Genomic DNA, 26,357 nt, shown 5'->3' on the forward strand with positions numbered 1-26,357 from the left:
ACTAACTCAGAAGTCATATGACTAAGCTTAAGTGTCTTGAAGGCACAGACCATTTAATTTGTGACTTTGTATCTCTAGCACCTGGCACAATGCCTGAAACACAGCAAGTATTTAATAAATAAAGTCTTTTCTAGCTCTAAACCTATGACTCTGTGATGTGCTCCAGGAGTTCTTAAGCTGAAGTCCATAAATTTGTTTTAAATATTTTGAAAATTATTTCAAAATAATTGTTTTCTTCTTTAAGTTTATGTATATATTTTTATAATAATAGCTTTTTGTTTTTCAAAATACATGCAAAGATAATTTTCTTTTTTGTCAAAAATCAGTACGCACTTATTAAATATTATGTGTCAGAAACTATGCTTGGTGCTGACAATGAGGAAGGTTTTTCTCTAAGTGAATTCACATTCATTCTACTAGAGGGATAGGAACTATTCAAGAGAAGTAAGTACAAAATAAACCCCAAAGAAAAAGAAAATAATTTGAGGAGAAGGGCACAAACAAATCAGGGAATAAGAAATATTTGGGTGGGTAAGAGGAAGGGAGGGGGAAGAGAAAAACATTGAGACAGAGAGAAACGGAGATAATAATAATTGCTAATATTTATGATGTGGATTTTAACTAAATTCATTCAGTTCCCCTTATCAGGATAATGAAACAAGCCCATCCTGTTTTGTTTACATAGAATGATGTGAAGCTGAAGCTCACCAGGCTTTCTAATCCATCCTGTCTCCAATCTCTGAGTTTGGCTACTTAGCATCTTTAAACAACCTTCATGCAATGATAGCTTTCAACCTTCACTCTTGCAAAACTTTGTGTTCCAAATTTTTCTCTTTCCCTTCCTTTCTCCTGCCCTAAAGAGTAAGTAATACAATATAGGTTAAACATGTGCAATTCTTCTAAACATATTTCCATACTTATGTATGTATGTATATATTTACTGAGGCAATTGGGGCTGTGACTTGCCCAGGGTCACATAGCTAGCAAATGTTAAGTGTCGGAGGCCAGATTAGAACTCGGGTCCTCCTGACTTCAGGGCTGGTGCTCTATCCACTGTACCTCTTAACTGCCCCATGTATGTATATATTTTAAAAGATTTCTCTGGGAAGAAGTCCTTAGGATTCACCAGTCAATGCCCCAAAAAGCAGGGGGGGGGGTAAGTGACATAAAAATGGTTACGAACTCCCAGTTAAAATATCCTCCACATTCAAATATGACAGTCTTATGCCTCAGTCACCATAGAAGTAGTTTTGAACTCTAAAGATTCAGGGTCTCTTATTTAGTGAGAAGGATCTTAGAATACAAAATCAATCAGTTAATAAGTATCTCTATGCTATGTGCTGAGATTTAAAAAAAAAAAATCAGACTCTTCTATATCTGGAATGATTTTCTTCTTCCACTCCCAACTACTGACTTCCCTGACTTCCTTTAAGGCAAAGCTGTATGGGGTGTTTAAGGAGGACTGGTGCTTCTGATAGGAGCCCTTTATGGACTTGTTCATCCACTTTGGTATCCCTCCCATCACCATTTTTCATCTGTGGCTCCAAGAAGTCATAGCATTTGTAGCCACTCCCATCTTTGCAGACAGGTTAAATCAGACTGATGATAATTGACAGGCCTGAAACCTGTTGGCGACTTAGGGGTATTTCTACCTCAAGTGAATGAAGACTTTCGGGTGGAATAGATGGATGAGAGCCAGTTGTTTCAATGCCTTCCTATGGAGCACTTAGAACTTGATCATACATTGAAGATGCCAAGGTCATCCACAGAATCTTGACATTGACTTTTGACTCTAGAAGAGAGAGTGAAGCTGACAATTTTGTGTAACTGCCTCATTCAAAAACAATTCACTCAAAGTCAAGATGTCACCTGCGATGTCATTGGTTCTCTTCTAAAACAAAAGATAAACAATTTCACCTCTCCAAGAAGCCTTCCCCTATCCCCTTTAATTCCAGTGCCTTCCTCCTGTTAATTATTTCCTATTTATCCTGTAAATAGCTTGCTTTGTATATTTCTGTTCACATTGTCTCCCCCTTTAGACTATAAAAGATAGTCTAAAATAGATGTAAAAAGATTGTAGACTAAGTATATATACATACATATATATATATATATATATATATATATATATAGTCTTAAATACATAGCTTCTTGAAGACTCTGCCTTCAAGAAGAGACTGTCTTTTGCCTCTTTTGGTATCTCTAGAGCTTACCCGGCACAGAGTAGGCACTCCATTTTTTTTCCTGAGGCAATTGGGGTTAAGTGACTTGCCCAGGGTCACATAACTAAGTGTCTGAGAGCAAATTTGAATTCAGATCCTCCTGACTTCAGGGCTGGTGCTCCACCTACTGCACCACTTAGCTGCCCCGGCACTCAATAAATCTTGACTGTATTGTATTTGTATTATATTGAATTTGAAGAAGACAAAACCAAGTTCTGTCCCTTAAAGGAGCTTATTCTAATGAGAAGAGCTGCAAAGAGAGAGATATGGAGGCATCTAATTCAACTTCCTCACTTGACAGAGAAGGAAACCGAGGGTCCGAGAGATGAATTTATTTGCCCAAGGTCAAACAGGTAGTAGGTGGCAGATCCGGGATTCAAGATTCCTGGACTCAGTTCAGCCCAATCGCGACAACTACCATTCGCCGCCGCCACCCCACCCCTCCAGCCTCTTTGTCCTCCCGGATCCAGTCACATCGGAGCGCTGCTACAGGCGCAGAACTCTGGGGAGGGGGGAGAAGGGGAAGGAAGGAGCTCCAGAAACTATTGTTCAGCTCTTGGAGGGTCCCTCGGAAGATGCCCGGGTTCCATCCCCAGAATCCCCATTTATTCCCAGAGAGCGGATGAGCAAATCCCAGGGGCAGGTTTAATTTCACCCTCCTCGAAATCAGCCCTGGGGGGGGTGTGAGCAGCTCCTCAAATCCACTGGTATAACGCAGTCCCCTTATCCCTCTTGTCTCTCCTGACCCGATCCTCCCTCCCCGCAGCCCGGCGAATTCTCGTCTGGCAGTTCCCTCCCTCCTCTCCTCTCTCCCTTTCTCCTTCTCTGCTCTTCATCCTCCCTGCGCTCCCCACCCCCTTCCCGCCCGCTCCTCCTTCCCCAGCCGCCGGCTATTTGAGCTTCAGGGATATGTGATCTCTGGATACCCCCGGGCGCGCTGGCACCCAGACGGACGCACCCAGGGAAGCACACACGCGCACACCCGGCCACCCAGCCCACGCGCCGCGCACACAGGGCGCACGCACACACCGAGGCGCACGCACACAGAGAAGCGCGCACAGACACGGTGCGCTCCTTCGGCGGAGGCCAGATGTTCTTCTCCTAACCTGGAGAGAGCGGTCCCGGCCTTGGGGCCGGCCCCGGATCTCCCGCAGCCCTCCAGGAGCTCGGGTCCAGGATGGGGCCGCCCCCGGGCTCCCCGCCGTCCCTGCTGCCCGCCGCCGCCCTCTGCCTCCTTTCCTGCCTGCTGTCTGCACCTCGGGGCCACGCGTGCCCGGCGGGCTGTGTGTGCGCGGACTCCCATACGGTGGACTGCCGGGCCCGAGGGCTGCCCAGCGTGCCGAGCGCCTTCCCCCTGGACGTGCGGAAGCTGCTGGTGGCCGACAACCGCATCGAGGCCATCCCGGCTGACTTCTTCATCTTCTACGGCGACCTGGTCTACCTGGACTTCCGAAACAACTCTCTGAGCTCGCTGCAGGAGGGGGCCTTCAGCGGCTCCGCCAAGCTCATCTTCCTGGACCTGAGCTACAACAACCTGACCGAGCTGGCCGCCGGCACCTTTCGCTCGGCCGGGAAGCTGCTCAAGCTCAGCCTGGCCAACAACCGGCTGGCCGGCGTGGACGAGGCCGCCTTCGAGAGCCTGGAGTCGCTCCAGGTGCTGGAGCTCAACGATAACGACCTCCGGAGCCTCAACGTGGCCGCCCTGGCCGCCCTGCCCTCCCTTCGGACCCTGCGCCTGGACGGTAACCCGTGGCTTTGCGACTGCGGGTTCGCCCAGCTCTTCTCCTGGCTGCAGGACAACGCGTCCAAGCTGCCCAAGGGTGAGCGAGGGAGCGGGGCCGTGGGGGAGGGGAGGGGTGGGAGGGCGGCGGAGAGGGAAGCTAAGCCGTGCCGGCTTTGCGGAGCTGGGAGCTAGTGCGAACTGCCGCGGGAGATCCAATTCAAGACAGCGCGCATTCGGGTGACCCCGGCCTCCTTGCCTCCTCACTGTTCCTTCCTAGACCCTCCCGCTCCCACTCTGGGCGTTTTCACTGGCACTCTCTCCTTCTTTATCTCTGCATTCTGGCTTCCTTCAGGCTCAGTAAAGCCCCCTCCTTTCTATCAGAAGCTTTTCCCAGTCCTCCTTTCCTCAAACCTTCTTCTCCAATACTGTTCCCTTTTCTCCTACACAAAGCTTGTTTGTGCAGAGCTGTTAGCATGTTAACGGGCCCATTAGTGAACTCTTCAGGACAAAGAGACGGGCATTTGTCTTTCCTTGGATTCCCAGTGCTGAGGACACAGTAGGATCTTTATAGGTGACTTTTGACTTACTATGTAGCAGGTACTTTACCTTTGATGTGTATGGGATTGACTCTAAGATCTGAAGGAAAGAGACTTCCTTCATAAGGGAGCCAGACAGCACCTGAAGTTTGGTTACTAAGAAGCTCCACTGGGAAAAGGGCATGATGGTAGAGAAAGGACACTGGGGTTGAGAGCCTCAAGATTCAAGCTGTATAACTTTGGGCAAAAAACTTTCCCTCTCTGAGACTCAGTTTCCTCACTTGTCGAATGATCCCTGTTGTTGATCAATCAGATCTAATTCTCAAGGACTCCATTTGGAATTTTCTTGACAAAGATACGAGTCTGTTTGCCATTTTCTTCTTCAACTCATTTTACAAATGGGGAAACTGAGGCAAACAATGAAGTGATCTGCCTGGACTTACACAGCTAGTGTCTGAATGAAGATTTGAACTCAGAGAGATGTCTTCCTGATTGCGGGTAGGGTACTGTGTCACCTATCTGTCCCTAAATGATCCTTAAGATCCCTATATACACTAGAACTTGGCTGATGTCTAGATAATCCCTAAGGTTCAGTGCAGAATCCTGTGATCATGTGGGTCCAAGGCAGGCTTCTGGTGAGTAGTGCCCACAGCATAGGAAGCTCTGGTTTTCCCTTTGTAATCTTCTTAGTGCTGTCCAGTGTGGACAGGACACTCAATCAGGGGTCGGTCTTCCCTCCTTCCTTCTCTCCTCCTGAGAGGCAGCAGAGTATGGGGCACTGGCTCACAAAATATGGTCTACAAATTCAAAATCAGTTTTTTTTCTAATTTGATAAATAAAAACATAAACAAAAACTCTCTGAACAGCTCCTCAATTTTTTTAATTGTATAAAAATACAGAGAACAAAAGTTTGAGAATCACTGATATAAGAGATAAGAGTCCTGGATAAGGTAGAACTGGATTCAAATCCTGTCTCTGATATCACAAATAAGTTATTTTATCTGAGTCTTTATAGATCAGGTGTGCTTTCCCGAAGTGGAGAGAATTCCCATGTGGATAAATTCCGAGCTCCCAGTTATATGAACAAGAGTAACACAAAGAAAAGAAGGCGGTCCCTTCCCTTATGAAATGTATAGTCTACTGGGAAGGATAAGTCATGGGTACTAGCAGCTAGAATATAGGAAAGAATGTGAAGATATGATAAAGAGCTGAAGCAGTGAAGCTCAGCGGAGACAACACTAGGAGTGGAATTCAGATTCTGCTTCTGTTTCTTAGCTGGATGACAGTGGGAAGTTGCTTGATTTGTGAGCCTCAGGCAATCTTCAGACCTAACTGATTTATAAACTGACTGTCCGTAACAGACGAAATCCCATCCATGACACATTAGTATTTTGTAAAGAATCCAGAGCCTAAAAATGTCTCATAACATTCAGTCCAATTCGAATGGTCCTTTAAGGTTCCCCTGGATGGAGGGTAGGGCACCTCAGTGACTGGCGAGCAGTTGACATTGGAGTCTTCTCCTTGAAGAATAGACAGTTGGTCTGCAAGTTCTGTTCTAGATCTAAGCAGCAATATCCACTGATATTTCCAATTGTTGCTGTTATTTTTCAGTCATGTCCAAATCTTCATGACCCGATTTGGTTTTTTGGTTTTTGTTTTTTTTGATAGAGATTTTGGAATGGTTTGCCATTTCCTTCTCAGGCTCATTTTACAGATGAGGAAACTGAGGCAAATAGGATTACTCGGGGTCACACAGATAGTAAATATCTGAAGCCAGATTTAAACTCTGAAATATGCGTCTTTCTGACTCTAACTTCAACCTTCTATTCACTGTACTACTCACCTGCCCACTAATTTCCAGTATAATACCTAATAAACAAAGACTACTCAAGGATTGGAGGGAACCAGACTTCCTTTATAAGGGAGCCAGATAATATCTGAAGTTTGGTAGGTAAACTCCAACCTTAAGCTTTGGTAAGAAGCTCCACTGGAAAAAGGGCATAATATTGGAGGACAAGCACTGGGTTTAAGTTTCGAGATTCAAGTCGTGTGACTTAGGGCAAAACCTTTCCCTTTTTGAACCTCAGTTTCCTCATTTGTCAAATGATCCCTGTTGTTCAATCAGATCTAATTTTCATTTGGGATTTTCTTGGCAAAGATACTAGAGTAGTTTGCCATAGCATAGGCTTAGGGAGCTTGTTCAGTGGTCAGAGAACTAAGTCAGAACTGATGTAACACCCTACTTTCTTGATCCTTCTCCAAGCATTCAGGTCCTTCTCCATTTGTTCTTCCACTCCTAAGTATTAGTCTTTCTCTTTCTCTGGTTGCTATAGGACAGCAAGCTATATAGACCAAGCGGCTCTCCAACATTTCTCCCCCCAAGTTGTATAAGTCCTTATCTTTATCTTATATGTTCACTATTAATAGAGTTTCTCAAATATTGTGCCATATGTGTTTCATAGGCCACATATTGATTTGTCCACAAATTAGACTTGGCATTCAGAGCTCCTCACAGTCTGACCTCTAGCTTACTTCCAGATTTAGTCCATGTTACTCCACTCCACATAGACTTTCCAATCCTCCCATATGACTGTTCCTCATGAATGATTTCTATCTCTGGGCACAGACTATAATCATCTCCCTTCTGCTTATTCTCTCCTCCTGTCTTCAAGGATTTGCTTCCTTTCAGATTCAGTCACATATCACCATGTACATAAGACTTTTCCTGATTCCTCCACTTCCACTCTAGCTACCACTGCCCTCACTTGCCTCGAACCTATTTTGTGAACACCTGAGTGACACAGTGGATAGAACACCAGGCCTGGAATCAGGGAGACCTGAATTTGATATTAGTCATGTGACTAACTGAGCAACTCACTTTACTCTACTTGCCTCAGTTTCCTCATCTGTAAAATGAACTGGAAAAGGAAATGGAAAATCACTCTAGTGTCTTTGCCAAGGACCCCAAACAGGGTCATAAAAGAGTCCAACATGACTGATCAACATAGCCATATGTGTTTATCTCTCCCAATAGATCCATAATCTATATTTAGATAATATTTATCTATTTATATAATGAGTTTTTGTTTACTTTCAATTGCTGAGCATGGATCATAGCTAGATCAAATCTAGGGCATAAAGGGACCTTAGGGATCATTTTACAACAGCCATTTTGGTGGTGGGGAAGTTGAAGATGTTATGACATAGCCAAAGTCACAGAGTGAGTCAGCAGCAGACCTTGATGTCCAAATGTGTGGCTTTCTCTGCGGTTTGGACTAGGCAGTCCCTTCCACCTTTACTGTTCTAGGCTGTTCTCATTCTCATGGCCTAGACAGTGTGGTGAGATAAGGAGCTGTCCTGGAAGCCAGAAAATCTGGGCTGAGGTCCTGCCTCTGTGGTATGGAGCATCACATATGATCCCGTGCAAGCCTCTGAGGGCTCAAGGCACCTCTGTGGGAGCAGAAGTTTCTGAGGTGCTGCCCTTCACTGATAAAGAGAATTTCCTCATCTGGGAGATCCCTATACCAGTAAACAACAGATCCAGTCTCTCTCTTCAATCCTTATTTCCTCTCACTCCTGCATGAATCACTCAGCATCAGGTTTGATGGATCCCCATCCCACAGGGGAGAGATCTTGACTTCCAGAGAACAGGGGTTCCGAAGCAGGGGTTCTAGAATACTGAGGAAGCCAGTATGGGTGGGGGAAAGGAAAGGAGAATCCAGACTGTGTGTGTGGTCTTGCTAGAAGGAAGTCTAAATAAATGGGGGAAGAGTGCCATCTTAGTTATTAAAATGGGAGCAGAGAGGATGGAGACAGTTCTCTTCCCATGACCTTGATGGCTCCTGTTGGTTTGCAAAATGTGTTTACCCGCCTGCCAGGTAAGATTCCCTGTGCAGTCACCCATGTGATAAGGCACTCCTAGCCAAGAAGAGTGAACAAAGGAGACAGGGAAAAGAAGGAAAATCAAAGCTGATGATTCCTGATCTAAGTAATGGCAGGGTCCTTGATCAGGGGCAATGGGGCCCATGCCAGAGGATCTGAGTTTCCCATCTCCTCAGCCCTTTCCCAGAGCAGGGAAACAAACCCTGGCTTAGGGAGCAGAGGAGTCTGGGTGCTAGTCCTTTCTTCAACTTTAGCTTTGGGACCTTCTTTGTGCTTTGCTTCTTCCTCAGTAAAGAGCAGGGGGGACTTAATGATCAATTTCTAAAGTTCCTTCTGATCCCAGATTTCTGATCAGAGAATGGGAGCTAAGCCTCCATATTATAGTCTGGGCAGTTCAGGGGAGGGGGCTGCAAACACCCCCACTGGTTCTTTGCCCCATCTCTATTCTATCTATTATTGTTCTTTATTCTCTACCATTCTGGGAAGCCGTGTGGGTCAGTGGAAAAAAAAGGTACCAAATTTAGCATCCGAGGATCGGAGCTGAATGAATAGAGCCCAGAAACCCTGCATTCAAATTCTGCCTCACACTTAGCAGTCTGTCCCCCTACACAAGTCATTAACCCTCTCTCAGTTCTAGTTTTCTCATCTATAAAATGAGGATAATATTAGCATTACTTCATAGCTCTCTGTGAAGATTAAATGAGATCATTTATATAAAGCACTTTGCAAACTTTAAGAGTGTTATAGAAATTTGATAACCAGTCTTGGAGGCAGGATACCCCACTTCTGACATATACTGTTGTGACCTTGAATGAGAAATTTCTTTCTCAACACTCCCGGGAACTCTCTAAGACTAAGCCTCAGAGAAGATGCTGGTCATTGATGAAAGGAGTTTCCTCATCCCAAATTCCCTGCCCCCGAGAACTCATAGGTCCTGGTTGAAAAAAAAAAAAAGGAAATATTGGTGGGTGATTATTAATGCCTGTGGGTCCTTGAATAAAGCACTTAAATTCTCCAGAACTTGCTCTTTCCATCTCTGAAATGAAAATGATAGAGACTAGTTGACCTCTTAGGTCCTTTCCAGCTGAAAACTTATTATCTTAATAGCTAAGATGGCACCTAAGAGCAATTTAGTCAGATTTGCTAAGCTTAAAGTGGCAAATGCCTTCTCCAGAGGGAGCCCTGAGACATTTCTGAGTCTCCCTTCCTCTTTCCCATCCAACATTACTTTGTAATTTTGTGTGATTATTCCCCCCACCCCTGTCCCAGCCTGCCCCTTCTGCCCTGGGGCCCGAGCTCACCCTATTTGCCAGATCAGTTGAAATCTGTCAGCGTGTGCCTCTTCTTATCTATCCTGCTGTGGATCCCCAGCCACCGTTGCCTTTACAGATAAAAAGAAAAATGTCATCAAGTCCCCCTTCCTCCCAACCATCCACCACATGCAATGGGGAGGAGCTGTCCTTAAGCATTTATGACCAACTCTGTCCCATCCCTCTCCTGGTTCAAAATTTCCTTTCATAAACTTCAGCTTCTTGTAAACTGCTTCCTCTAGACCAATGCTTTCTCCATTTGTGACCTCCTTTCCCCCAAGAAATTTTTACCTGACCTTGGGTAAATAGGTATATCAGAATAGGTATACAAGTCAAACACTGAAGGCAAATCATAATTTTGTGACCCCCACATCCAGTTTCAGAGCCCCAAATGGGCTGGCCTCTAGAGAACTCCTCTTCAGATGTAATACATGTAACATGTAACATGCATGTAACATAGCACTTTAAAAATCTCTCATTAGCTAGGTGGCACAGGACCTGAGTTCAAGTCTGGCCTCAGACACTTAATATTACTAGCTATGGACCCTGGGCAAGTCACTTACCCCTGATTGCCTACCCCCCCCCCAATTTTTCATGGAGCTCGTTGTACTACTCAGAGAGAATTCCATTAAACTGTTCCCTACCCTCTTAGCGTTTGCATTCCAGAACTTGTCCAAACACATTCAGCAGCTTATTGGCAGAACTGGGACTAAAAAAAATATTTCCTACATGAAAAACAATCAGGTCCTTTCTTTTGCCTTTACTTTTTTGTTTTATTTACACATTTGGAGTTAATTGACTTGCCCGGGTCACACAACTAGTAAGTATTAAGTCTCCGAGGCTGGATTTGAACTCAGGTTCTGCTAACTCCAGGACCAGTGTTATATCCCTTGCCCATAAAATGATATGCTGAAAAGAACACTGTACTCATAGCCTGAGGGCCTGGTCCTGTTATGCATGCTTCTCAAGGCAAGTGGATTCACATTCCTAAGCCTCAGTTTCTTAGTTGAAGAAACGAGTTAAAGGATCCTTCTAACTTGATTCTCAAAACTGGATTTTGTTGACTTGAAGGAGGAGTAATGAAGAGTCCCTGGCTTCCTCTGAAATCAGGGCCTCCAAATGCTATGGCTACCATTCTTTATATATTCTTTCTTTCTATTTCTCTCTATTTTTCCTCGGAACAGAAGGGAAAGCCTCTACACATAGGGGTCCTGCTTTGTTGATTTGGAACTGAATGTTTTGATAATGTCAGCAAAGCTGCCCAATTAGCACAGCTCACATCGGGCCCAGAAAGCACATGTATAAAAAGAAAGGTCTTAGGGTTGGAGACACTCTTCTTCAGCACACTAGCAACTCCAGTGTCGAGAGATCACAGTGCATAATGATAAGGAGATGTGTGAAACAGGACAACCTTGGGCAAGCTAGATGTGTTTGCTTGGAAGGTCAGGAGGAAGGGACAGAAGCTGAACTTTGTGGATACTGGACCTGAAGAGGACCTTTTACGATGATGATCCGGGAGGGGTCACTGGCTCAAAGCTGGAAAGCTGGAAGGACCTCCAAGGTTATTAGTCCAGCTTGTCATTACAGGAGAGGAAACTAAATCAAAGAGAGCTTATGTGGGTTATCTGAGGGAAATGAGGTAGTAAGCAGAAGAATGAGAATTAGAACTCAGGATTCTGACTCCAAAATCATGTTGACATACTGTCAATGAAAAAAGTGTTGAATTTGAGTTTGAATCTCAACTTAGCTACCTAATAGCTCTGTGACATTAGACAAGATGCCTAACCTCTTCAGATGTGATGTCCTTATCCATTAAATGACCCAAGAAGGTGAGACAGGCAGTCAGAGGTAGAGACAGATCTCATATGTCCAGATTGTCATAATAGCATTTGTGTGTGTGTGTGTCTGTGTGTCTGTGTGTCTGTGTGTGTATGGGGAGGAGGGAGAGTAAAAGGTAGAGAGAAAGACAGAGAGATATTAAGTAAATAAATAAATAAGCTAAGTGATTTATAAATAAATAACAATAAAATAAATGAATAAAAAGGGTTCTTGGTTTCCAGATGGGCACTCGAACTAACAGTCCTTAGTGACAGTGGCACGTAAATGTTTAATACCAGCTCTCAAAAAAGATGTCTGCAAACCATACTTTCAAGTTTAATATTCAATATTAACATTTTATTCCATCACTTTATCAACCCTAGAAAATCAACAAAGCAGCAAATCAAATGGGGTTTGTAGCATTTGCTGATTCTAAGATGCAAATGTTCATGTTAAAATTTGACAATTGGCTCTTGGGGGGTCATTTTGAGTTGACTGCGACACAGTTCTGAATATGGGGTTCGGGACAGTCCTTACTTTTTTCTGAAGATACATAAAAATGCATAAAGGACTTGGATAGACTCATAAACAATATACATAATTTCTTTGGTAAATCCCACTTTTCACATACATCCCTAAAGAATGTTATATGGAACCCTAAACTTATTAGCTACCATGGGGTTTAAATTAAAGAGATGGCCCACTGTCTCAAGCCTTAGATTTGCACTAACCTCAAGGAGGTGCAATTTGAGGTTGCAAAAGAGATTGACCTCTTCCCATCGAACCCCCACTATCTAACTCATGATAGTAGTAGAGGACAAAGTCTAGGCTTTAGTCCTTGGTGGACAGTGGGAACATCAGACTCCTTATGAGGATAATGATCCAAGAATTCGCCCTTCTCTCTTTAAAAGGCTGAACTCTCTAGAAGCTCACTATTGACCAGAAAGAACGTCCCCGTCTCCTGTTTAGAAGATTGGGTCCTAAGGGTGTGTAGGAACTCATCATTGTATAGGAACTTCCCCTCTCCTATTCAAGGAGCTTGGATTTTGATAACTTTCCCTACTGACCCGGTAGGTTGGGGCAACAGGATCCCTCTTTACTTGGAGACATCAATAAAACTTTAAAGATAATGATGGTATTGGATTAGATGACCTCTAAAAATTCCTTCCAATCCTGAGATCTATAATTTCTACTAATCTATAAGCATTTATTAAGCTCTTATTGCATACCAGACAGAATGCTGAGCTTTGGGGATACAAAGACAAAAAATGAAACATTCCTACCCTTAAGAAGCTTGCATTCTATTAGAAAAAATAATATATAAGGATATACAATATATCATTCTATTAGAAGAAACAATATATAATGATGGTGGTGATGATGATGATGATATAATTTATTATTATAACAACTTTTGTGTAATATTTTAAGGTTGCAGAGTGCTTTACGTATATATTTTCATTTAATCTTTTTTTAGACCAGATCTATGATTTTATCAATGTAGAAAATTCTCAGCTAAATGCTTCCTTTACCAATGTCAATCTGCAATTTATTTTAACAATTCTTCTCTACAATAATAATAATAATAGTAATAATAATAAATATTTATATAGTACCAACTATCTTACTTAATTCTAAAAACAACCCTAAGACATGGGGGCTATCATTATTCCCATTTTATAGATGAGGTAACTCAGGCTGAGAGCAGTCAAGTGACTTGCTCAAAGTCACATAGCTTGCAATTATCTAGGAATTGAAATTCAAGTCTTTCTCACTCCAAGCACATTCCTTTTTGCTGAAGTCCAACATTCTCAGAAGCTCAATTGGAAAGTATGAAAAAACAAGGATTGTGTTTATATTAGCAAAGCCAACTGTATTATTTGGCCCTTTCTTTGACCCATTCTGGCTTATGTGGAGTCCTAAAGGAAGCAGCCAACAGCACCATGGAGAGCTCCCGGAGTTCCTTTCTGTCAAAAGTAGATGGCCATTTCTTGATAGGGGTTGGGTGAGGTCTCTGTTGCTATTTTCAATCTCTCTTAGACCTTCTTGTGACTCTCTGAGCATCTGTTTGTATTCTAACAGCTAATGCATTTTTAATGTAATTCTTAATTACAGCTTGTTTCTGTGGTGTACTCTTTCCATTCTTGGTCTTTTCTTCGGTTTGTTTGTTATCTCAGGGATCCTGCCCTGGGATTTCCTTTGTCCCTTTGTGGGGATGACTATAGATGTTACTCATTTTTGAACAGACCAAAGAGATCATCAAAGATTTCGATCTAGAAGAGATTCAGGGACCATCTAGACATGGAATGCCTAGAATACACTTCTTCCTCTCTTTATTTAGACTTACTCATGGTTTTATGCATTTAGGAATGGAAGGGACCTCAGGAGCCATTTAGTTCAACTCCCTTCATTACAGAGAAGAACACTGAGACCCTGAGAGTTTAAATGATTTATCCAAGAGCAGAGAGATAGTGTGAGAGTTAAGATTTGAACCCAGATTTTCTGACTCAGCAATCAGCATTCTTCCCCTTTCTGCCTCTTAGTATCCCTTGCTTTTTTCAAAGTTTAGCACCTTCCCCCATCCTCTAAGGGAAATCTTTCCTGCTCTCTTTCCTATGTTCTTTTAGGGGAGTCTATGAATTTTGGTGGGAAAACTCCATCTTTATTTTCACCAATTTCTAACTTCAATTTAGTATTTCTTTCAATTATAAAAATCTTATTCTGAGAAGAAGCCTAAGAATTTCTTTACACTGCCCAAGAAGATCAAGGTATCAAAAGAATTTAAAATGCCCTGATCTAGACCAGTCCCTACTCAAAAAAGAATCCTTTCCACCATCTGTATGTTTTGCTGTTCCCAATGGAATACAAGCTCTCTGAGGGCAGAGACTGTTTCATTTTTGTCATTGAGAGCTCAAAATATAGTACAATGCCTGCACTTACTGGAAGTTTATTGGCACATTGGATAGAACACAGAGCCTGAAGTCAGGAAGATCTGAGTTTAAATCTGGTCTCAGACAAATAATACATGCGTGACACTGGACAAATCACTTCATCCCGTTTGCTTCAGGTTCCCTGTCTATAGAATGAGTTGGAGAAGAAAATGGCAAGAAAATCCCGATGGAGTCATGAATAGTTGAATATGATTAAAATTACAACATTGATTGATATGAGGTCATCTAGGTCCCCAACATTTGTTTAGAGTAGGTCTTCCTGATAGTACCATACTAGGAGACCCGGAAGAAACCTTTGAGGTCATGTGTCAAACAAACTGCTTGTAGGCCACATAAAACTCCCTATTGTTGCCCAAAACACATTAAAATGTAATAGAGAAATGTTTAACAAAATAAATAAAAATACAGTACAAAATATAATTTGTAGTTTTCTAAGTCAGTCTAGGGATCTATAGCTATTGGAGTTTAATACCACTAATCTAGTCTAACTCCCTTATTTTATGGATGAAGAAACAGAAGTACAAGAAGTTAATAAAACTTAGGCCCATACTAGTTATATTATATGTTTCTGATCGCATTCTATTGTGCTTTAAGAAATGATGAAGAGGAAAGTTTCAGAGAAAACTGGGAAGATTTGTATGAGCTGAAGCAGGTTGACGTGAACAGAACCAGGAGGACAGTTTGTTTAAGACAACAATATTGTAAAGTGAAACAGCTTTGAAAGACTTGGGAACTCTGATAAGAGAAATGACCAATCACAATTCTAGAGGATTCAAGTTGAAACAAGCTGGTCACCTCCCAATATAGAGGTGATAGACATAGAGGGCAGAGAGACTATTTTCTTTTCAAATAGGGTCACAAAGAGTCATTTACAGCTGAAATCACTCAACAACAACAACAATTATTCCACTAAAACTCAATTCCTGGTCTAACCAAAAGAAATATAAGACTGACTCCCAGTGACCCTATTTGGGGTTTTCTTGGCAGTGATACTGGAGTGATTTGCCATTTTTCTCTTTCTAACCCATTTTGCAGATGAGGAAACTGAGGCAAACTCAGGTAGATGAGACTTTGTGACTTCGGCCCTGGAGCTCCATGAATTACAGCACCACCTAATTGCCTTTGACATAGCATTACCTACATCATAACATGCTGCTTTGCATGTAAATTTTTATGTGCATATTTTCCTAAAGGTCAATTCTCTCCTCTTTAATATAAACAAAGGACTTGTCCTTTAATGGAGAGGTCAGTCTCAGAATCAGGGAGTCCTGGATTCAAATTCTGCCTCCAAAACATACTGTAGGCAATCCACTTAACCTCTCAATGGCCCAAGATAGCAATTAAGGCAAAGAAGTTTCTCTTTCACTAAGTCAAAAAACATAAATAAATAAGTTTGGGAGGGGAAGATCCTCAGGATTTCTGACCAAAATAGAAATGGTTGTTCTTTACATTCAATCTAAGTTGAGCAGGACCAAACAATGACTAAATGTGGGGCTTTTCCCGGGACCAAAACCACTATCTTTGAATAACAATATCCTAAAGGAATGCTATAATATAGCTGAGGCAATTGAATGGTGCAGTGGATAGAGTGCCAGGCCTAGAGTCAGGAAAACTCATCTTCCTGAGTTCAAACCCCTGCCTCAGACACTTACTAGTTATATGACCCCAAGCAAATTTAAACTTATTTGCCTCAGTTTCCTCACCTATCAAATAAGCTGAAGAAGGAAATGTCAAATCACTCCAGTATCTTTGCCAAGAAAGTCCCAAAGGAAGTCCCAAAGAGCCGGATGTGACTGAAAAATGAATTAACAACAATATAGCTAGCATTGGCTACCATTGAAGTTGGTGCTTAATGGATGATGCCATGCAACAATTGATATGTCAAGGATTGTTTCCCAAAGTTTGGGGATGACAGTAGACTCTAGGTCTGAGGTTATGTCTTTTCCATAGCAATGGCTTTTGGGAGTTAAGAACATGACAAAGTTATCTTTCTCATCCCTTGCCATTGGCTGCTTGGGTTTGCTTATTTTTTTCCCTTTTAGAGGTACTAAGTTCAATTAATTTATTATCACAGAATTTCACAGTTGGAAGGGCTTTTAATGGATATTGATATCTTAAACTCAACAATTCCAAAAAACAGAATTTCCCTATTACTGACATGGATACCACTGTTTTCCCAGTCACTCAGGCTCACAACCCAGGTGTCATCCTGAATCCCTTATTCCCTCTCACCCTCCCCCATTTCCAATTAGATCAAGTTGTATCATATTTTCACAGTATTTCTAGTATATGTTCCCTTATCTCCTAAGAGACTGCTACTGGTTTGGGCTCTTATTATCTCATCCCTATACTATTAGAGTAGTTTACTGGATGATTTCCCTGCCACAAGTCTCTTCCAACCAGTCATCCATCCTCTACTCAGCTTTCAAACTAATTTTCCTAAAACAGTCCTGACCATATCACATCATTTTCCTCCTCTTTTCTATTCAATAAATTCCAGTGGCTCCTGTTATCTCCAGGATAAAATGTAAAATTCCCTCTTTGTTTTTAAAGCCCTTCATAGCTTGATACCTTCTACCTTTCCAGTCTTATTGCAAGTTACTCCTCACCATTACTCTATAATTAAGTGCCTTCCTTGCTATTCCAGACTGACTGGAATAGATATTACATAAGACATTACCACTTTCAGCTGTGGACATTTTCTCTGGTTGGCACCCATGCTTGGAATTCTCTCCTTCCTCATCTCCATCTCTTGATTTTCCTGGAGTTTTTCAAATCTAAATCCCACTTTCTAAAAGAAATCTTTCCAGTTCTCCTTAATCTTAGTGCCTTCCCTCTTAGATAACCCCAGTTCATCTTGTGTGTGTACATAGTTCATACACAATTAAAGGAGTATATTTTCCTTTAGGACAGAAATTACTTCTGGAGAGGAAATATATGTATATATATATATATATATATATATATATATATAACAAATGCTTAGGTGACTGATTATTGAGACTAGCTCCTACCTGAGAAAAAACTATCACTACAAAGTAGCTTACCATTGATCATCTGGCATTTGTATGAAGATCTCTAATGAGAGGCAATCCATTCACTCCACTAGTCCCATTACTTCCTGGCAAATAGAGAAGAAATGGAAGCACTTTCAGATTTTATATTCTTGGGCTTAAAGATCACTGCAGACAGTGACTGCAGCCATGAAATTAAAAGACCCACTTGCTTCTTGAAAAAACTATGGCAAATCCGGACAGCATACTAAAAAGCAGAAATATCACTTTTCTGACAAAGATCCATCTGTCAAAGCCATAGTTTTTCCCAGTGGAAACATATGACTATGAGATTTGGACTATAAGGAAGTCTAAATCCAACCAAATCAGTGCTTTCAAATTGTGGCACTGAGAAGACTTTTGAGATTCCCTTGATCAACAAGGAGGCCAGATTGATCAATGTTGTAAAAATCAATTCAGGGTATTCACTTAAAGGTGAAATACTGGAGCTGAAGCTTAAATACTCTGGCCACATAATGAGAAGATGGTACTAATTGGAAAAGATCATGATGTTTGGGAAGATTAAAGGCAAGATGAATATGCTCTTGGACAGATCTTAGGAGATAGTAGAAGATAGAAGGGCTTGGTGCACATGGTCCATGAGGTCATGAAGAGTTGGACACGACTGAACAAATGAACAGCAATATTGTTAGGAAGCCTTTCCTGACATTTGTCTCTGCAACTTCTATTGATGATTCTCATCTTTTCTTTGTATCCTTAGTGTCTAGCAGAGTAAAATCGACTGATACTCTCCTGTCCTCTGTCTCAGAGGGAAAAAGAATCCACTCTGCAAGATGTTCTGTAACACTCATACATCCAAATGGAGACATTTCTCCTCCAGTTATGCGAAAGGTGGCTGAGAGAGGTGACATCCAAGATTTGAGTTGGCAGCATAATCACAAGACTAGAAGTGATCTGTTTATCCTGGGAGGGTCATCTTGATCCATGAAGCTGAAAACAGGATGTCTACAGATGGTGGGCTAGGATGAGGTACTCCCCTTCCCTGCTTTTTCTTCCCTTCAGCTCATGCTCCCTCTATTCACCATCCACCTCCCTTCAGCAGCTTCAAATAAATGTCTTGGGACTCTTGTCTTCCCTGTCTTGGGATGTTGGCCCTCACAACCCACTTAACTGAAGGCCTTTGCCTTAAGCATGATTTGTGGTTCTGAGTCTAGGTACAAAAGTTCTTAATTATGACTTTGGAAAGTACTTGATAAAAATTTCTTAAAGAGTAGCAACAATAATATCTAAGCCTACAAGAGATAAAGGGTGAGATCTTGAACTAGGCTAGGTGAAATGTTAGTGGAAAGGAGGGGCCAGATGGAAGAAACATGTCAAATGCAGAATTGACAAGATTTGGCAAGTGCTGGTGCAGGAGTGAGCAAAAGCAAGACATCAAAGACTGTTCCCCAGTAATTCAGAGACAAGATAGTGGGGCTATCAGTGGGAACAGACATGTTAAGGGAAGATTTTGGGGGGGAGTAAATTCATTTTGGGATATGTTGGGTTCAAGATGCTGTCCAGGTACAGGTGTTCAGTACACATATAGAGATAAAGGAATAGAGTTCAGAGGAGATATTGGAGTTAGATTATAGACTTGGGAACCATCCATATGGAAGTGATCATTGAATCATAGAAGGATATGAGATCGCCAAGGGAGAAAATGCTGAAAAGAAAGAGAAGACCAAGAGAACCCCTGTGTGTAGGGTGGGAGAAAAGAGACCACAGATTTAGACCTGAGTATGACATCATAGAAGGGAAGTTGGGGTTATCCAGAAAATGAACTGTCAAGAGCTGTGGACAAGTCCTGAAGGATAAGACAAGAAAGCAGCCATTGGATCTAGCCAATAAAACTATTAGTTCCTGGAGGGAGCATTTTAGTAGAGCAATGTGGTGACAGAAGGCAGATTAGAAGTCAGGGGGTGATGAGAAAAGGAAGTAGCAGGTGTAGACTCCTCTCAATCCAATTTAGCAGTAAGCAAGGAGAAATCTAGAGTGAGAATCTTTCCTAATCTCCTGTTTACACTCAATTCCATTCAGATGGATCCCCTTCCTAATTTAACTGTATGATTTTGTACAGCTGTTTACACATATTTATTTACATACACCTCTCTGATAGACTCAATCAGTTGGTCAAAAAATATTTAATGAGTCCTTAAACACTTTCTACCGTATCTTCTAGAAATAGAAAGAAAAGTTTCTCAAAGACAGAGCTATTTCATTTTTATCTCTCTGTTACCTGCTTAACTGTGAATATTTAATGATTGATTAATTTGGGGGCATTGACTAAAGGAGGATGAAAGGAAGGATTTTTTTAAAGAAAAGATATAGGGCCTATTTGGAGGTTAAGCAAAAAGAGCCAGTAGAAAGGGAAAATCAAAGATGCATGAGAAAGAAGAGAATTGGGTCATGGGATTTAGAAGGACTGGAACTGAGGCCATAGGGGAAGGGGTTCTATTTGGCAAAAAGGAGGGGCTCTTCATGATCCGAGATTGAAGGGAATAAGAGGAGGAATATTGGAATTAAGATTGGAAGGGATCTTATTTTACAGATGAGGAAACTGAGGGAGGGACCTGACCAAGTTCATAGAGATAGTGAGGAGCAGAGTCATAATTCAAATTCAGATTATCTGACTGTATTCAACAGAGTCCCCAGTCAGGCCTAAATCATATGATTTCTCTAGATCTTTACTGGCTAAGTGATGTGAACTATACCTTAGCCAATGTCCTTAATCTCTGATTTGAATCCTTTCCCTTCCCCCCCCAATATGCTATCGAATGCCAGAGCAGAAGAGTAATTTCTTAAACTCTTGTTCCCCTTTAATAACCCAGCCTTTGGGCCTTAGCTCAAATATAGACACGATAAGCATTTTTCTTACACTTACTGGTGTTGTAAGCTCTGGTATGGTACCCCAGTAGATGTAAGCTTCCTGAGGGCAGGGGCCATGCCTTTTTTTTTTTCAGCTTTATATTCCTAGCTTTGAGCATTGGGTCTTGAACATGTAGATGCTTTTGTGAATTTGTTCAGTGTGTGTTGTGCTGGGCTTTGGAGATGCAGAGACAGAAAGGAAACAGTTTTTGCCTTGAATTAGAATGAACTTCACCTTGATCAAGAAAGACCAAAGTAGATGAGGAACTGTTGAAAGCAAAAATAAGTCCTCTCTTCCCTAAGGGGAGGAAGATCTGTTTTGGGACCTAGAGAAGGGAGTTTAGAGCTGAAGAGACCCTTTAAAGGCAAGAACTTCAGATCTCTCTATTACAGAAAAAGAGACTGTGGCTCAGAGAGGAGCAGGGGATTTATCTCAGGCCATTGGATCTCAGGATCATAGATACAGGGGTTAAAGAGATCTCAGAAGCTTCTAGTCTAATAAGCCTCTAGCTTACTCATTTCCTAGAACCATAAACTATTTCAGAGATGTTAAGTGACTTATCACACAGGAAGTGTCAGAGGTGGGACCAAACATGAGGCTTCTTTTGCCAGAGTCAGTGTTCAGTCCTACTAGGGCTTCATCTAGAGATGTAAACACAGGAAGGAAAAAAGGAAGGAAGAAAAGAAGAAAGGAGGAAGGAAGGAAGGGAGAGAGGGAGGGAGGGAGGGAAGGGAAAGAAAGGAAGGGGGATGGGGGGAGGGAAGGAAAGAGGGAGGGGAGGAAGGAGGGAGAGAGGGAGGGAGGGAGGGAAGGAAAGAGGGAGGAGAGGAGGGAGGGAGGGAGGGAAGGAAAGAGGAAGGGGAGGAGGGAGAGAGGGAGGGAAAGAGGAAGGGAGGAAGGAGGCAAGGAGGGAGGGAGGAAGGAGAGAGGGAAGAAAAGAAGGAAGGAAACAAGTGAAGGGAGGGAGGAAGGAAGGAAAGGAGGGAGGAAGAATGGAAAGAAGGAAGAAGGAGAAGGGAGGAAGGGGAAAAGAGAAGAAGGAAAGAAAGGAAAGGAGAGAAGGAGGGAGGGAGGAGAGTAAAAGAGTGAGGAAGGAAGGAAGGAGAGGGATAAAGAAAGGAAGGAAGTAAAGAAGGAAGGAAGGGAGGGAAGGGGGAAGGAAGGAGGGAGGGAAGAAAATTAAGGAAAGAAGAAAAGAAAGAGGAAAGAACAGAGCAGATTAGATTTCACAACAGGCAGGCAGTTACTTAGCCAATCACCCATCATCTCCCTTTTGGTGAACAGCTTAGTGGAAGAGATGTAGATTGTTATCCCAGAACTCTCCTGCTCCCAACCTATGCTAACTTTTGCCTGGGACAACTACTCTCATGTCTTTTCTCTCTACCTCCCTTTGTTATGATCTAAACCTAAGCAGACATGATGTATGAGCAGACAAATGAAGAAAGAAGTGGAAGCCTGGGAAGCTCTTTGTGTGTCCCAAGGCCCCTTCTGCTCAAGCCCAAGCCCCTGTCATCCCTGGATCCCCTGCTGGCAGACAGAGTCTGTTTCTATATATACTGCGCACATCAAGTTCACTTCCAGTCCATCGTTATCCAAGACGGCTGACCTACCACGGCCCTCTTCTGGGAACCCACACGCTGGGGCTTTCCAGATGCATCCTACTGTGTGACTTGTGGGCTTGTACACAGAGCCTTAGAACACTGTGAGTAAGAATTGAAAGAGCCCTTAGAACACAGTATGTCAGAGCTGGGAGAGAAGTTAGAGTAGAGAAAGTCAGAGTCAGAGCATCCAAAGTTTAAACTAGGAAAGTACTTCAAGTCCTGCAACGTCATGGATCTTCCAATCTCTTCCTCCTTCTTTGGAAAGTGAAGCTGGGCCTCCATGGGCCCATTCTGGTGCCTCTAAGGAGGGCCACTCTTGTACGAAGCCTCGCGGATTTGGAATCAGTAGATCTGCCTCTTGTGAGTTTGGTGATTCTGGAAGAATCATATCACTTTCTAAAATTCACTTTTCCTATCATAAACTGGGAAGATAATGCTTTTACTGCCTAGCTCACAGAGTGATCATGGAGAGTATCCTTGGTAAATTATCAGCATGCAGTTCACTTCACTTGTCTGGTCCTTATTTTCTGCTCCTGTAAAATGAGGGGACTGAACTAAATGACCTCCAGTATCCTTCCCCTGAATGTGAGGGTTGCCAAAAAATTTGTCAGCTGTAAAAAGTATCAAATATTCTAGCAAGATTTAATTCTTCATCTAAAAATAAATGAGCACATCCATCTCATTTGTAATATAAAATTTGCTTTTGTCTTTAATAAATAATAAAATTACATGTATCCTAAAGAATTATTTTTAAGTAAATTTCTTTATGATTTATTAATGTTTGGTTTATATATCTATATATCCAGGACTGCATAAAAATCTCTCAGGCAAAAAGAGGTCACAAGTAGAAAAAGTTTAAGAAGCCCTGGGCTAGAGAAAAAACTTTGGCCTAGAACTGCTTGGATTCCAGCAGTCCTCCATAACACCACTGGCTCTGGAAAAATTACAGACTCATTAAACACTAGCTCCTGACATCCCAGGGAAATTAGGACCATTTTTTATTTAAAAACATTTATTTTTTGGTGAGTAAATTGCTCTGAGAGTTTCAATGCAAGGCAAAAACATTTACCTTTAGTAATGAATGGTAAGGAGAGTCCTGTGGGCCCTAAACTATTTTATTCTGGAAAAGATTTTCATAACCAGCACCTCCTGAACAATCACAGACTGAGGACACAGAGATGGCATTAGTGAATTCTGGAGGGAGGAAGAGTTATTGGGAAGGGACCGACAGGATGAATTTAATAATAGGATAAAATTTAAGAGGAAGTTAACAACCATAAATAACAAGATTCAAATAAAAAAAGGAAAATAAAAGATAAAACCATAATCACCAAACAGGGGCTTAAAAAAGAAAAGGAGGCATTAACTTTAAGAAATATAATGTTTCCTGGAGTCAGAAAAAGCTGAAATCCAGCCTGAGATACTTTACTAGTAGGATCATGGGCGAGTCAGTTAGCCACTTTCTGCCTCAGTTTCCCCATTTCTTAAAAACAATGGTATTAATAATGGCACCTACCAGGGATGTTGTGAGGATTAAATGAAATAAGCTATTGAAAAGCACTTAGCCCAATGCCTGACAAATAGCAAATGCTATGTAATTATTATTATTATTATAAACCAGAAAGTAAGAATTTTGACTCCAACCCCAAGGAAATGATCAGCTAATTAATTTATCTGTGATCACATCGCCTACATACATCAGATAAAGAAATTGACTCCAAACATTCTTGACTTCAAGGCCAACTCTCAATTATTTCATGCTGCCTCTCCTATGTAAGTTATAGAATTTTATTTCTGTTATTTTTTTTGTGAGACATTTGAGGTTGTGACTTGTACAGACAGGGTCATATAGTAGTTAAGTGTCAAATGTCTGAGGCCAGATTTGAACTCAGATCCTCCTGATTCTAGACTCTGTGCTCTCTATCCACTATGTAATAAGCTTCCAGTAAACCCAGGCATTTCACTAGGTCCTGGAGTCTCAAAGACAAAAATGAAATAGTTCCTACCCTCAGAGAATTTATATTCTATTGCAAATGCCAAAACATACATAGGGTGCAAAGGATTCTTTTTTAGGTATGGATTAGTCTAGATCGGGGGTTCTAAATTTTAACTCTAATCACTACATCACCTAGATGCCTTATTATTTTTAAGACATAATGATATTTCTTATTTTTACATTACTTTTCTTTCCTAGTACATCTTCTTTTCCCCTCCCAGAGAGCCATGTTTTATAACAAAAACTAGTCAATCAATCAATTAAATCTCACATCATATGAAGTGTTCCATACCCATATTTACAAAGAAAAAAGGAATCAGCCTCTCATTTAAGCTTGTTCTGTAAAATTTCATAACCTTTAGCTTGGATTGTTATATGCTTGTCCTTTCCGTTGATGTTGTAGTCATTGGATCTATGTTTTCCTTATTCTTCTCACTTCACACTGAATCAATTCATATAAGTCTTTCCATGCTTCTCTATATTTGTCATTTCTTACAGAATAGTAGTCATATACTATTGCATTCATATACCACAGGAGAAGTTATTCTTTTTTAAAATTTATTAACAGCTTTTTATTTTCAAAACATGTGTATGAATAAGTTTTCAACCTTGACTCTTGCAAAGCCTTGTGTTACAAATTTTTGTGTGTACAAATTTTCACTTCCTTTCCCCTCACTCTTTCCCCTAGCTGGCAAGTAATCCAATATATGTTAAACATGTTTAAAATATATTAAATCCAATATATTTATATAATTATTTTGCTGTATAAGAAAAATCAGATCAAAAAGGGAAAAAATGAGAAGGAAAACAAAATGCAAGCAAACAACAAAAAGAATGAAAATGCTTGTTATAATCCACATTCAATTCCCACAGTCCTCTCTGTGGGTGTAGGCTTTCTGCATCACAAGATCATTGGAATTGGCCTAAATCATCTCATTGTTGAAAAGAGACATGTCCATCAGAATCAATCTTCATCTAATCTTATTGTTGATGTGTACAATTATCTCCTAGTTCTGCTCTTTTCACTTAGCATCAGTTCATGTAAGTCTCCCCAGGCCTCTCTGAAATCATCCTGCTAATTGTTTCTTATAGAACAATAATATTCCATAGCAATTATTCTTTAAAATATAGAGAAATGACATCAAGTTGACCTTAGACTCTTGAAAGTGAGGCTAGACAAATAAAATAAAATAAATTTTCTGTTATTACAGAGGAAAAAAAAAAGAAAGTGAGGCTAGACAAGCACAATCTCTATCCAGGCCAAATCAAGGTGGAAAGATATTGAGCACAGACCCTGTACTCAGTTAGCCATTTATCTGTTCCACAATAACCAATCTAGCTAAGTTTGGAAAAATTCCTTATCGTGTTGGTCTCAGAGTGATAAATATTTTAGCCAAAGCACTTCCTTAAAACTGTCCACTAACATGTAAAAGTGTCTGTGGTCAAAAGTGGTAGAAAAAGTACCTCCACTGAAGATATCACAAGAACCTGAAAGTATTAAAATGTGTCAGAAGCAATGTATATATTCAGAACTGTAACTCGGCTGGAGCTCCAGGCTAATATCTTGGAGAGGAAAACAATGTTTTCCTATGCCTCCCCATGCCTCATGGACCTCTTCTTGCCACAGACTACAAGACATAATTGCCCCTTATCCTTCCCCCAATCCTAGTATACTTTATAATCCCCAGAGTTCTGTGCCTGAAGGAAAATTCAGTTGAAGCAGATAATCCAAGACAGCCTCCCCTGGTAAATCTAAGTGCACTTATTTAACTTGTTTTAGGGTTGGTATTTGGGTTTTCCATTAGCTGAAGTTTTTTAAAAGAATTTATTTATTTTTAATACACATTTCTATATGAATCATGTTGGGAGAGAAAAATCAGAGCAAAAGGGAAAAAAAAAACATGGGAGAGAAAAAAACTGGAAAAAGAAGTGAATATAGCATGTGCTGATTTACATTCAATCTCCTTACTTCTTTTTCTGTCCAAAGTTTTTTGGGATTGTCTTGGATTACTGAACCGCTGAGAACAATCAAGTCTTTCATAATTGATCATTGCACGATCTTGCTGTTTTTGTGTACAATGTATTCCAGGTTCTGCTTGTTTCGCTCAGCATCAGTTCATGTAAATCTTTCCTGGCCTTTCTAAAGTCAGCTTGTTCATCATTTTTTAATAGAACAATAATATTTCATTACCTTTATATACCACAACCTATTCAGCCGTTCCCCAAAGGATGAGCATCTACTCATTTTCCAATTCTGTGTTACCACAAAAAGAACTGTTACAAATGTTTGTACATTGCCATTTTTGCACATATGGATCCTTTTCCCTTCTTTATGATTTCTTTGGAATACAGACCTAGTAATAGCACTGCTAGGTATGCAGCTTTATAGCCCTTTG

The 26,357-nt window shown here is 41.2% G+C and overlaps 1 protein-coding gene across 1 annotated transcript in view; it reads left to right on the plus strand.

Annotated features, from left to right (window-relative positions):
• Nucleotides 1–3,235: 3,235 nt before the first annotated feature.
• LRRC38 (leucine rich repeat containing 38) overlaps nucleotides 3,236–26,357 on the plus strand; it is a 43,536-nt gene continuing 20,414 nt past the window's right edge. Inside the window, exon 1 of the mRNA XM_031962830.1 lies at nucleotides 3,236–4,042. Within this exon, the coding sequence (XP_031818690.1) occupies nucleotides 3,400–4,042 (643 nt within the window). The 5' untranslated portion in view covers nucleotides 3,236–3,399. The remainder of the gene's footprint in view (nucleotides 4,043–26,357) is intronic.

Source organism: Sarcophilus harrisii, chromosome 3 (genome assembly GCF_902635505.1).
Source record: "Sarcophilus harrisii chromosome 3, mSarHar1.11, whole genome shotgun sequence".
NCBI lineage: Eukaryota > Metazoa > Chordata > Mammalia > Dasyuromorphia > Dasyuridae > Sarcophilus > Sarcophilus harrisii.